A 14188-nucleotide genomic window follows, 5' to 3' on the forward strand; every position below is an offset into this window, starting at 1 on the left:
CATGTCCGCGGGCTTTGCCCCTTTGATTTTGATCGGCTTTGCCTGCTTCTTTTGTAACAGGATATTGTAGCACTGCTTTTGCCAAACTGCAAAATTGTGTGCGCCTTCAAGCTTCTTTATGTGCATTAGATTACTGTTGTCATGGCTGCCAGCCATGATTTTCAGCCCAAATGTGACCAAAAAACCAGCAAATGCAACCCCAAGTTGTCACCCAAGTGACCAAGGTACAAACAAGTACCAATCAGCAATAAATGACCATGCAGAAGCACAGATTTCAGATCTGTAATTAAATTTTCAGAAGCACCAAACCATGTGCTACAGCATTATCCAACTGATTACAGCTGTTGCAAGGGGATATACATCACATTACATGAGGAATCCCAAAATTTCAACTGGAATTTCTGTTGTACATGTACACACGGGCATAAAATTTGACACGAACAGTCAAAAGCCTCAAAATTTTCTGCTCAAAGCATCAAAACACATATGCATTTTCTCTGTCATGCATAGAACAGTCCAATTTTGCCAAAATAGAGCAATTTCAGCAAAACCCCCAAATTTTACCAAGTGTTGATGTCCAAATTGCGTGGAATTCAACCTGCATGTACATAAAATGACCAAATGCTGAACAAATTTTGCCCAAACTGTAAAAGCCCCAAATTGCACGAGGTCCAATGTGCATCAATGTCGAGAAATTGGGTAAATTTCAGCCCAATTTGCGCATGTACATGAAAGCCCCAAATGTCAAGGACAAAATGTCACAAATTCTTGCAATTTCTAAGACAAATATCACTGTTGCATCTTGCTCGCACCAAATCTGGACAAATCCCCAAATTTTCCAAGTCCTTCGTGCACTAATTTCAGTGAAATTGAAAGAATTTCACCAAAATGTGAAAGCCCCAAAATTCCCAGGTAAATGTGCACCGACTTTGCAATTTCTAAGTCAAATAGTCCAATTTTGTGTTGAGATCCCCAAATTCGAGAAAAGCCCCAAATTTCTAGCTCAATTTTGCACAAAGCTCCACACTGTGCTTGCGCGCACGAATGCCTAGAGGAGAGGAGGAAAAAGCAAAATCAAATGTTTTTGGAAAAAACAAGGGGAGGAAACTTACGGGTCAACGGGCCATTCAGGTCCGTGACCTGTCGTGCTTGCAAAGTTGCCGCCGCCCGCTAGTCGCGCCCGCCCATTGGTCCCGCCCCATTGGAGACATCCGGTCCGCTGCACGTCAGCAGGTCAAATGCCTGGTCCAGTCAACTGCTGCTCCCACTGTCCCCTGGTCTCCAGCAATTATCTAGGCTCGTCGCGACTAACTGCTGTCTACCGCTGCCCACAAGCTACATGTCACGTCAGTGACTCTCCTGCTTGCCTTTCCTATTCAAACTCCAAGAAGCACAAACACCTCAACCGCAACTGTGATACCAGTTTGTAGGGACCACTTAGACACAAAGATCGAGACAGATTGTCGCTACGCTATGCGCAGTGAGAGACAGAGAAAGTGAGAGAGAGCAAAGTAGAGAGTGAGCACGTTTGTAGGTACAATGACGAGTGTGTACCTTTAGGTTTTTAGATAGATATATATGTGTAAGTACAAGTGCTAAGGGTGTGTTCACACCCAAGCACATTTAAAAGGCACGAGGCCTTTATTCCCAACACTACCAAGTGGCCCAACCTACACCTTTCCGGCATATGGACTACATAAAAGTCAATCACCTCCTTTGGGGCACACAGCTAGTCACCATGCGAGGCACTTCGATGCCACATGTAGCACCTAGTCACACACTCCTCTATCCCATGCCACCCACTTATCCTCCACCTCACACACCCATCCATACATTTGCATCAGCCAAGCATGCATTTACAGATAAGACTCCTTCCAATGGGTATAACAGACTACGACTTGGTCTAACTGGATGTTTCATGTCGGATTCCCAAGCCTTGTGGGAACTTGTTCAAGGAGAGGACCCCTAGCTTGTCCCCTATCAATCCCCATATGAGGTAGATCATTCTTGGAAAAGTAGAAATGCCATTGCTATCATCGAGCTCACATAGAAACTCATGCCTAAGGTTCACTCAAAACTGCAACACTTCGACCTTGCATCATTGGTTGCATCCGGTCAATCGTTGCACAACTTGTGATTGTACCCGACATCTCAACCTCAACTTTGAGAGGGATGATTTGACTATCAAGTAATTTGACTTCTACTCATTGAATTCGCCACAACTGGCTTACACAAGTCAATCAACAATTGAGTTACTTCATTCATGAACAAGCAGCCAAACAAACATTCCAATTGAGTTACTTCGTTCATGAACAAGCAGCCAAACAAACATTCCAATTTTATCAAATAAAATTACATACTTTCCTTACATATTAGATTATGAAAGTCTTACTGGAAAGATCCTTCAAGCACTCTATCAGTGGTCTGATGTGCATGCGAGGTTTAATATTCTATGATGATGGACTCTTTTTTTCTAGCAAGTTCTTTTTCTCTAGAGAAAAGAAATTCCTATTAGTGATACTCAAGGAAATTCCCTCGAGGTTAAAAACAAAGTACAAAGAAGGTTGGCCTTGTAAAGAGCAACTGAGTTTTCATAGGTACAATGGTTGTATAAATAACCAATTTAGTGGGGTATACTGCTAGACCATATAAGGAGCTAGGTGAAGTAAGGCACCAGAACTGCGTGTCTGCAAGAAAGAATCTCTCCTCCTTTTTCTCTTAGAACCACTGTACAACCTCTCCCATCTCCTGTGGAGAGTATGGATGATCTTTAAATCCTAGAAAGAGTCTATATAGAGAAAATATTGTGGAGGTCTATAGCATGGCTACACTTTGCAGTTCAAATGTACCGAGCAATGATACTAGCAATTGATGTATCCTGTTGGTGTGGAGGATGATCCCTACTTGGCTTTGGAGGGGCAGAAGTGTCCTCACCTAGTGTGCTTGAGTTCCCAAGTGGGAAAGAGGGTCAGATTGCCCTTGGCCTTTGACTCTTGAGTGACAATCCTCGTCAAAATGACCACTGGCAATGCGGACAATACCTATTTCTCTTGGGGATATTTGCTAACCTAGTTTCAATCCTATAAGGAAGTTATGTTGCTCCTCACTACTTGACTCAGTCTTGATGTTGGTCTTTTCACCTCCTTGCTTTCACTTCTGGAAACCCAAGTCCCCATTTGAATATGTTAAATGGGATTTCTTATGAAATTGATGGAGCAACCTTGCAATATGCAAAAGTTGACATTCAAAATCATAGAAAGTTGATAATTTACTTGATAAAATTGGAATGCTTGTTTGGCTGCTTGTTCATGAACGAAATAACTCAATTGGAATGTTTGTTTGGCTGCTTGTTCATGAATGAAGTAACTCAATTGTCGATTGACTTGTGTAAGCCACTCGTGGCGAATTCAATTAGTAGAAGTCAAATTACTTGATAGTCAAATCATCCCTCTCAGTGATTTTGAACTCTTGAAGTTCGTGGTTGAGGTTGAGATGTGGAGTACAATCACAAGCTGTGCAACGATCGACCAGATGCAACCAATGATGCAAGGTCGAAGTGTTGCAGTTTTGAGTGAACCTTAGGCATGAGTTCCTATGTGAGCTCGATGATAGCAATGGCATTTCTACTTTTCCAAGAACGATCTACCTCATATGGGGACTGATAGGGGCCAAGCTAGGGGTCCTCTCCTTGAACAAGTTCCCACAAGGCTTGGAAATCTGACATAAAACATCCAGTTAGACCAAGTCGTAGCCGGTTATACCCATTGAAAGAAGTCTTATCCGTAAATGCATGCTTGGCTGATGCAAATGCATGGATGGGTGTGTGAGGTGGAGGATAAGTGGGTGGCATGGGATAGAGGAGTGTGTGACTAGGTGCTACATGTGGCATCGAAGTGCCTCGCATGGTGACTAGGTGTGTGCCCCAAAGGATTACAGCCCCAATTACCCACTTTCTATGGTTTTGAATGTCAACTTTTGCATATTGCAAGGTTGCTCCATCAATTTCATAAGAAACCCCATTCAACATATTCAAATGGGGACTTGGGTTTCCAAAAGTGGAAGCAAGGAGGTGGAAAGACCAACATCAAGACTGAGTCGAGTAGTGAGGAGCAACATAACTTCCTTATAGGATTGAAACTAGGTTGGCAAATATCCCCAAGAGAAATAGGTATTGTCCGCATTGCCAGTGGTCATTTTGACGAGGACTGTCACTCAAGAGTCAAAGGCCAAGGGCAATCCGACCCCTTTCCCACTTGGGAACTCAAGCACACTAGGTGAGGACACTTCTGCCTCTCCAAAGCCAAGCAGGGATCATCCTCCACACCAACAGGGTACATCAATTGCTAGTATCATTGCCCGGTACATTTGAACTGCAAAGTGTAGCCATGCTATAGACCTCCACAATGTTTTCTCTATATAGACTCTTTCTAGGATTTAAAGATCACCCATACTCTCCATAGGAGATGGGAGAGGTTGTACAATGGTTCTAAGAGGAAAAGGAGGAGAGATTGTTTCTTGCGAACACGCAGTTCTGGCACCTTACTTCACCTAGCCCCTTATATGGTCTAGCAGTATACCCCACCAAATTGGTTACTTATACAACCATTGTACCTATGAAAACTCAGTTGCTCTTTACAGGGCCAGCCTTCTTTGTATTTTGTTTTTAACCTCGAGGGAATTTCCCTGAGATCACTGATAGGAATTTCTTTTCTCTAGAGAAAAACTTGCCAAAAAAAAAAAGAGTCCAGCATCATAGAATATTAAACCTAGCACGCACATCAGACCACTGATAGAAGGCCTGAAGGATCTTTCCAGTAAGACTTTCATAATCTAATATGTAAGGAAAGAATCTGATTTTCTGAAGCTACAGACAATGCAAGATGGTCTTCTTTTATGGCAGAGACCATGTAGTTGCTGTCAATCGACTCCTCTAACAGGTAATAAAATGGATATGTCCTAAAATTTAGAAACAGTCCAGCATCCTCTCGAAACAACTGTAGAGCTTGCCCAAAAGTATCTTGGTTAATATCATGTATGGGCATCTGGTAACTGTTGTCAGTAATTTTCCAAATGGTGTAGACAAAGGTATCAGACACATTGATGTCACAGAAACACAAAACAGAAATAATTCTACACGAGGGAAAAAGCCAGTAAGTTGGAGTCTTTTCCAAGACTTCAGTATGAGGGAACCAACCTGGACATGGTTGATAGCATTCATTACAGCATTTGAGTACAAATGTCTAAGTCATGTAATTCCAGTTATTGTATTGGCGCCAAAAACTGGATTAAGCAACCCCTTTTACAAGGATTCCACCCCAATGTCATGTAATATATATTTGCCACCACCTCAATGAGAGTGTTATAAAAGCTTGATCTCTAAGTTTGCATGGCCATCACAGTAAATTATGTAGTAGTAGTGCAGCAACGAGACTCGCCATAGGAGCCTGCTCTTTGAGTTTGTATTGTCATTACAGGAAAACACTTCTGAAAAGCACCATGATTGATCATGATCAAATGATTAGCCTCAGCATTGATCTCCACAGTGATATAAATGGCCTTCACTTGATTTATACTTTCAGCATATATTTGCATTATTAACAAATTGATTGCAAATGCAGTTCACTGATCTACTAGCAAATCTGACCAGATCTATGCCCGAGGCCAGAGTAAGGGCAAGTAAGATGCCAAGCACTTGAATTTGATTTAACTGCAATGTCTGCCACATAACCAAGCCACCCAAGGCTGCAGCAATTTGTAGATTCCTTCGAACTTCTCCAAGTGTAGAGTCCACAGGAGACAAAAGACAGTCTGTCTCTATATTATTCAATCGCAAATCTGCAAGAGAGTATAACCTCTGTGGGACCTGCAAGTAATGTTCAATGCAAGTTAACAGTGAAGGACTTGTAACAAACTTAACATCAAACAGTTTGTACTTCATAAAGCTCTTAAGTGTTAACAAATAAAGCAACTTTAGCTTCATTGACAAAACAGCATGCCCATGGGCCATCTGTCACATATTTGAGGAAACACTGGTTCTTAAAGGCAAATATGTCTAAAAAATGTAACAATCAAGGCAGCACGGGAAGAAAGTATTCAGTCCCCAGATTCTCCATCCTACACTTTAAACCAATATCACTCCTTTGTGCCACGCAGCTATTATGATGGCAGGATTGACAGAGCAAGCACAATGCCTGCCTGTCATGTCAGGCATATAATAACGAGATCACAGTGTATCCTAATTCAGAAGGCTGGGTTCAAAAGTTAGTGCCTTAGCTGTCTTTTACTTTGTAGAGTACTTCAACTCTTCTTTCCCACAAAGGTTATTACCACGCATGCCTCTTCAGCAAATCAAGATTCAATGTATTGAGTTGTTTCCTTCTTTTGCTGATTTTCCCTTACCAAGTGTACTAGAATAACTCCAAAGCTAAATTGCTTGACCATAATATGCCCACATCGCACGGTGGATTTCCACCAACTCACCTAACACTTTACCTTAAGATCATGAACAACTGTTAAAAATATGTACTCAATAAAGTGTTTCTAGGACTCCTCTAGGTACACAGTCATGGTCAGTCTTGTCACCTGTTTTCCATGCCACCTCTCTAGAGTCTCATACCAGTTGCATCCTATATAAAAGAACCCTATTTGGCACCCACATGTGATGCAACAGTAATTGTTCACTCACTCTTGGTTAGTGCTTCTCTTGCTTCCAACTTGTTGTGAGTGTGCACTTAGTAGCTCACTTTGGGATAGCTCTTCTGTGATCTTCAATGTTATTCGAGCCTACACACTTCCAACAGCATACCAAGAGTTAAAGCTCTTACAGTCCTAACATATGCAAGACTAGAGTAAAGAGGTAATCGAGTTTTGCTTTATCATTGTTTTATGCACCTTATTTTTGGATATAAGGGCCTTCTTCAACTTTACATATGCTTCTTGGCATTCATCCATCCACAAGAGTACTATAAGCAGCTTGTATAAAGGTCTACCAATGATATTGTAGTTAAGAACAAAGTGCATATAGGAACAGGTGTGTCCTAAGAAACCATTGAATCCCTTCAGGATCAACTGGCCGTAACAGTCAATGATCACTTTAATCTATGTGACGTCCTGGGCTATCCCTTTTCTAGATACTGTGTCCTAGGATGCAACCATGCTTAATCAAAAATGGGCACTTTAAAGGATTACGTGACAGCAATATTCCCTACATCTTAGGAAAACTCATTTAAGCTTGTCAAGGTGTTCTTCCTAATTGGACTTCACACAAAATCACCCTCAGCTCTAGTTTACTGCATCACCATCATCATTGGAGGTTTTGTTGCACTTGGATACATTCTCAAAGGACGACTCGTTCCCTCAATCCACTCCCACGAGAGATAGCAATTGTTGGACAATCTCCATTCCTTGAGCTCCCTCCATCTAGATACATTTTGCTCATTCATTCATATTGCTTCTTTCTTTTTTATTTTTGTGTTTTGTCTGGGTTCATTGTGTGTTAGTCACATTCATGCACTCCGAGTGCTTTCTTGCAGACCCTAGCATACCTTCACACCCTCTGTATCCTCACTTAGCACTCACACTCTGGTTGCTACAGCCAAGAATGCCTCTAGTGACAAGACTTGTTTTAACTGGTCAAATTTCACAACTTGGTCAAACCTCATAAGGTTCCTAATGCCACAGCAAATGTCCACCTAATGCATGAGTGATTACCTCAGTTTCACTCTTAATGGATCCAGAAAACCCATCTGATTGTGCAGAAAGAAATGAGCACGCTATGAGCTGATAGGGTTGCATTTGCAATAGAAACTAGGCCCTAATGCACCATTTGTTTGAGCTTTGAATGGTCTTCTTGTTTCCTTCCCATGAGAGCAAGCGAGACATAGCCAATTCCATCTGCAAGTAATTAGTATGCAATCTATCCTCTGGTGGATGGCAATTCACCTTCTAAAGGATTGTCTTCCATGAGCATACCAAACAAATCAAGAGAACAAAAGACAAAATCAAGAGGCACGTCACTAAAATCCAAGACTCAAACCCTAGCCTGCTAGTCAGGCGAACCCCATTAGGGGAGGCATGGTGGTGGAAACCCTCAACAACGGCAATGGCGAGACCACACCCACATTGCTAACACTAGTCAACCATGACAATCTACATCGTTCTCAATGCCAGAGGGCATGTCAGATTGGTCTACAAAGACCCACGTTGTGTTTGTAGATACATTTGAGGATGCAAGTCTCATCCACATTTGGGAGTTGTCTCTTGACGAGGTAACTATAAAGGCCCACTCATCATAATCGAGTACTTCAACTACTCGTTGGACTGTGGATAGTGGAGCTACTCATCATATGACCCCCGTCTTGAACATTTTCATCTCCCAAGCCCTTGCAACAGGGATAATTTGTGTTGGGTACAACTCCTCGATCAAGATGGAGGCTCCAGTTACATCCTTTTTGCCATAGCATAAAACAAATGTGATTGGTAAGATCCTTCAAGGTAGAGGCAATCCGGGGCAAAAGCAACAAAAAATAAGTGAGTGTAGGTAGCATAATGGATTGAACCACTTTAAGGCACAAATGGAAAGGCCAAGCCTATGATTTCTAGTAAATAAACTTGCTTCCAATCTGTGAGAAACCCATTGCAGCAATTGCTTTGGCTGAACATCAATGCCCAAGGGATAACCCAAATGCCTTGCAACATTACCACAAGGAATCACCATACCTTGTCATTGTAAGGACTACAAATCCAATTTGGTATAGCTAGTGAGGGAGGATTTGGCAGCATTGATATGAAGACCAAAAACCTGCCAAAATTCCAAACGTCCAATGCCTTGTGGAGGTTATCACATTGTCCTTTGAGATTCGTCAAATTGTCATCAGCTCATGATTGGCCAATAAAATGTTGGCCAAAAGGAGAGGAATGTTAGCCTATCACTTTCAGCGTTGTCACTCTCTCATCTCCTAGTTCTGAGCTCCTCTCAGAGTCTAATAGAGACATGAGAACTCTGGCACTTTAGCATGCATTTCTCCTATTTTCTAGGCCCTTTCCCTATGTCTATCTGTCGATTTACACCTCTTGCCAATCACAAACTGTCCGGGATGCCATGACATTATTTGTGGCATTTTTCCATTCAGTCAGACTGCATTTATTGCAGTCCTATGGCCTATTTCAGCAGGTCAGCCATATTTAGGGCCTATTTATGCAGGTCAGCTAGATTTGGGGAACTTCAACTATTTATAGCTGGTTCCTCCCCACTTTGACCATCATCTTTTGCAGGCTGCTCCTCTGACACCTGGCACACTCCTCCATCTGTGGTGCTGCTGCTGCCATCATCATTTCCAGCCAGTTCTAGTGCCCTCACTAATGTCTTGGGCTGCGTGCAGGGACTGATCAGTCCTGTTTGCATTCAACATTTATTTCAGTCAATGCAGATTTCTTTCTTCCCTCATCCTCCTGTTGTCTTCTTCTCTCTGTGTTCGAGTTCCTCCTTCCATTGCGCACTCTGAAATGGTATTTCAGCACCTAAGAGTGGACACAATGCAGTCTATTCGACTAGGAGACCACCCATTCTTCAAAACACGAGTTCCTGACCTTGCATTTGCTGCAAATGCAACATCTGTTGGCCAAGGCAACCTCATCTGGACCCATGCGACCATCTCTAGAGCAAGGCAATTACATATGGAGGGTGGCAACATCACATTCCTTCTAGGTGACGGCTCCCCTAACCAAGCAACAATATTCTGGTTGTCAAACGCAAGGTTTCAGCTGCAAGCGGCAGTCTTACACGATAGGCAACAGAGCTTTTGCTGACAAGTGACAGCACTTCTTGCTTAGGTGGCACATCTACACATCAACTATAGCTCATTTCCTCATGTCTTAGTGCTACTCACTACCAACAATAGCTTTTCTAGTGTTTGCAAGTTTAGAAGATATCTCAACACCAGTTTTTTGGCTTTACTGACTCTAAGGATGAGGTCTCCCATCATTCCTTTAAGAGACAACGAGCTTATTTGAGGTCAGAGTCCCCCATTCAAACTCCTCATTCGGAGCACCACTCTCCTCCTCCCCCCCTTCATGTTTCCCATAAGGCTAAGTCTACCATCCTAAAGATGCCTTACATAGCACCCACTATACAAGTAACCATGCTTTCTTATTTGCCCAAAGAAGACAAGTTGGATGGTTCCAACTATTCTTTATGGTCGTGTAAGTTGGAGTGCATTCTTGACACCTTTGTCCTTTGGGAGTTTCTCTCTCCCTATTCCTCGGCCTATGGAAGACCCCACACATGGGTCATCAATGGATCATGCAGCCCTTTGGGATCGCCTCAGCTCACAATCCTAATCCTTTCTCTTAGTCTACAAGATTCTATCTTGGTTCATGTTTGCAAATTGAAGATTGCAGCAAAGGTGTGGAAGAAGCTTGCGTCTCTTTACCATCAAAAAACGTTTGCCCACAGGATCTCCTTGGAGAAGAAGCTTCGAATGCTCAATGTTGATGACTCTTTCTATGAAGGATCACATCAACAAACTAGAGGATATGCAGGATGAGCTTGCATCACTCAAGAGGATAATATCTACAAAGGATATGGCCATGATTCTACTGACTCAGTTACCATCTCCTAAGTACAATGTTTTCTACACTAGCCTTCTAGCTTGAAGGGCCCGCAATACACTTCTTTGGGAGGAGCTTTCACCGCTTGACTTGGAGCATGATAAGCATCTCAAAGAGTTGGGGACTAGTGGATCCAACTCCATGAAGACTTTTGCTACAAGTTCTAAGGGCAAGAAGAATAAGGGGAAGCCATTGGCTAAGAAACAAGAGGACAAGAAGAATGATTCCAAGGATGAGAAGAAGCCCAAGTGCCCACACTATGGGAGGGGTACTCATTTTGAGGAGAAGTGTTGGCAAAAGTACCCCCATTTGAAGCCTAAAGAGGGGTCCAAGGATTTAAAGGCTACACCCACTACCACTGAGTCTATATTTGTACACTTGTTTGAGGTGCAAGATACAACTCTTGCTTCTTCTTCTGAGGAGAAGTCTTGACTCATGAATAGTGGAGCCTCTTTCTACACGACTTACTGCCAAGATTAGCTTCGAGATATGCAATCCAAAGGAGGATCTGTCACCATTGGTAACAACTCTTCAGTCCCCATGCATGGAGTGGGGACCATTCCCTTGTTGCACAATGGGCATTCTTCTTTGGCCAAAGTCCTCTATGTACCGGATTTGGGCTTTAACCTTCTATCTACTTATGGTCTTATACAATTAGGCACCCAAGTCATCTTTACCCAAGATGCAATTATGGTGGAGGATGCATCTTCAAGAGTTGCTCTTTGGACAAGTACACAGTAGGGTGGACTCTATGCACTCACAGCCCTTGCTACACAGCCTTTACACGAGCTTGGACTACTTTGACATGCTCGTTATGGGCATTTGAATCTTGATGCTATTCGACAGGCTTCAAGGAGGAAGATGATTGAGGAACTTCAAAATTTCCCTCCCATTCACACACTATGCCCTAGCTGCTTGAGGGGCAAGCATCATAGGCAACCTCATCCACAGGTTGCTACTCAGAGAGCAGGTTTCCTCTAGGAGGATTGAACCATAAGAGGGGGAGTCTTCTTCATCAAATGAGGATCCACCTCCCTTCATGAGGGTGAGTCCCTTCCATAGACAGATGCTTTACAAGTACCGGAGGCTTCTCACTCTCCTTCACAGTAGGAGGAGCCTATCATCATTCCTCAATGGTATCAATGGCTCATGCAAGATTCAAGGATCACTCGATTCCCTAAGAAGCCTCTTGGCCCATGCATGTCAACTCTGTTACAAGCCCGGTGGGATAGTTCACTATGCATGAACTATGCCCTTGTGTCTCAGATTCTTTAGGCCCATAAGCCTACTACAATTGATGAGGCTCTTGCACAAGATGTTTTTAGCACAGTGCTATGCATGCTGAGCTCGATTCTATCAAGCGGAACCAAACTTGGGAGTTCTACTCTACCTTGATTGCTTCATGGCTGAAGAAAACCCCTAGGTGGGAGGAGCTAGTTTCTTGGGTCTTGGACCACGAGGAGCAATTGAAGGTTGTTAATCCTCAAAAATCTAAGGCTCTTATAGGTCAAGCTTCCTAAAAGAAGGAGAGGAGAGAGGATAAGGATGAAAAGAACAAGAAGCACAAGGAGTCTACTTGCCACATATATGGTAAGACACATCATTGAAAGAAGTATTGTCCTTACAAGGATAAGAAGGACACCAAGGAGGAGGAGAAGACTCCAACTGAGGCAGCATTGATGGCCCCACAATCTCAAGAGTGGACTGTGGACAATAATGCTTCCCACCACATAACCCCTTCTCCCAATGGTATTGCCCACATGTGTCCGATGCATGGGTACATTTTGACTAGTGATAGTTCTTCACTTCCAATACACGGCAAAGGTGATATGCAAATTATTCCACATGGGCATGGCAATGCCAGCACTTTGGAGGTTCTTTATGTACCAAGCTTGGGCTATCATCTTCTTTCCATCAATAAGATTTGTGGACTTGGCCTTAGGGTCGAGTTTGATGCAAATTCCTTTAGAACTCTTGATGGAAAAACAAGACAGACGTTGTGTCAAGGGCATGAAAGAAATGGCATCTATAAGATGCAGATTTCCATGGTCCTTACTTCCTCAATTTTCTCTTCATAATCTTAGATCAAGTTGTGGCATACTCGGTTCATCCACCTCAACGAGTATCTTCCAAAGGCAGCTCATGACCAACCAGTGTGTGGATTGTTGGAATGAGCATTCCACGGAGAGTAACTTGCATACGCGATAAATAGCATAGAGATGCGATTCCCAGCAAGGCTTCAATACGAACAAGGGAGACCTTGTTTCTACAAGTTCGTGTGGACCTATGTGTTGAGAAACCCTTCACCCGCAGTTTGCGTTTTTGCCGTTCTGCATTTTGCGTTTAGGGTTTGCAGCCCCAAAAATGGGCGCCATCCTGGACTGACTGTGCCTATTTATAAGCCACTCTCATTCATTCCTCACGGCTGATTCATTCAGTACGTCACCTCTTCTCTCCAGCCTCTCCACTACCCTCACACCCCTTCAGGAGGACATTGCGGTTCGTGGTTCGTGGCAGCCTTTATCATCTTCCTTGTGCTACGGCACCCTTATTCCCTTGTATCACATTCACTCCATGATTCAGATCTTCATCATTCCATTCATCAGAGTCTCTTCTCTCTTCTCTTCTATTCTCCATGTTTGCCGAGTTCACTCTGTGTTCCTCCCCGCCAACCCTTCTGTCTCACTGGTACATCATCTTTTGGCACAGTATCAGAGCTGGATCTGCTCACCTAGCAACAAAAATCCTCCACTCCAGCAAAGGCAAAGACCAGTGGCGGGTTCGGCATCCACTTCTCTTCTTCTTCTGTTGCATCAAAATTTCGTTTTTGCAAGTTTCAGGTATTTCAGCTTGCTGCCCACATCCCAAACACGGGGGACATCGTGGTCCAAGCTGGCCATTACTGTCTAGAACAATCTCGCGCCTGTTTCTAGCCTATCACACACTGTTCGGAGCTGATTTCAGCATATTGACTGCTGCTGCTGTTTTTTTTCCTGTGTTTTTAGTCTTTTTCTCTCCTGTAGGCTGTCCTGCCTGCGTTTTTAGTCTTTCTCTCTCCTACAGCCTGTCTTGACTGCGTTTTTAGTCTTTCTCTCACCTCAACCTACGTTTTTAGTCTTTCTCTCTCCTCACCTGCGCTTTTAGTATTTCTCTCTCCTCACCTACGTTTTTCTACTGGTCACATCCTCCCACTGGCAGCTCACTTTCAGCCCTTCCACTACCCTCCCACCCCTTGAGGCGGATATTGCGGTTCATGCTTTACACTGCCCTCACACTCCTTGAGGCGAACATTGTGGTTCGTGGTTCATGGTGGCTAACCTCTTCCTTCTTCAACAAGACACACTGGTATCCATGGCTTCTTTACCAACAGATGTCCAGACTACTAGGTGCTCCTATGGCATCACCAAACACACCACTGATGCTTGCTGACATTGACCTTTGCTCCCCACTCCTCCGGAGTATATGCGTCTTCCACCATGCACTCCTTGTGCCACATCTCCTTTCTGAGCCACAGGGATTGTTCTACATCGGCTATTAGAGTACTATGCTCAAGGCAACAAGACGCATCCAATGCGCACTA

General features: G+C 43.4%; 1 protein-coding gene across 11 annotated transcripts in view; it reads right to left on the bottom strand.

Moving 5' to 3' along the window:
* The window catches only part of LOC148040099 (uncharacterized), a 115892-nt gene that overhangs the window by 76220 nt on the left and 25484 nt on the right, over positions 1–14188 (bottom strand). For all 11 annotated transcript variants that reach the window (XM_087696610.1, XM_087696609.1, XM_087696608.1 and 8 more), the window contains exon 2: positions 5645–5863. In XM_087696610.1, the coding sequence (XP_087552736.1) occupies positions 5645–5863 (219 nt within the window). The remainder of the gene's footprint in view (positions 1–5644; positions 5864–14188) is intronic.

Source organism: Lygodium microphyllum, chromosome 2, assembly GCF_053477565.2.
Source record: "Lygodium microphyllum isolate KBCC chromosome 2, Lygodium_microphyllum_v1.1.10, whole genome shotgun sequence".
NCBI lineage: Eukaryota > Viridiplantae > Streptophyta > Polypodiopsida > Schizaeales > Lygodiaceae > Lygodium > Lygodium microphyllum.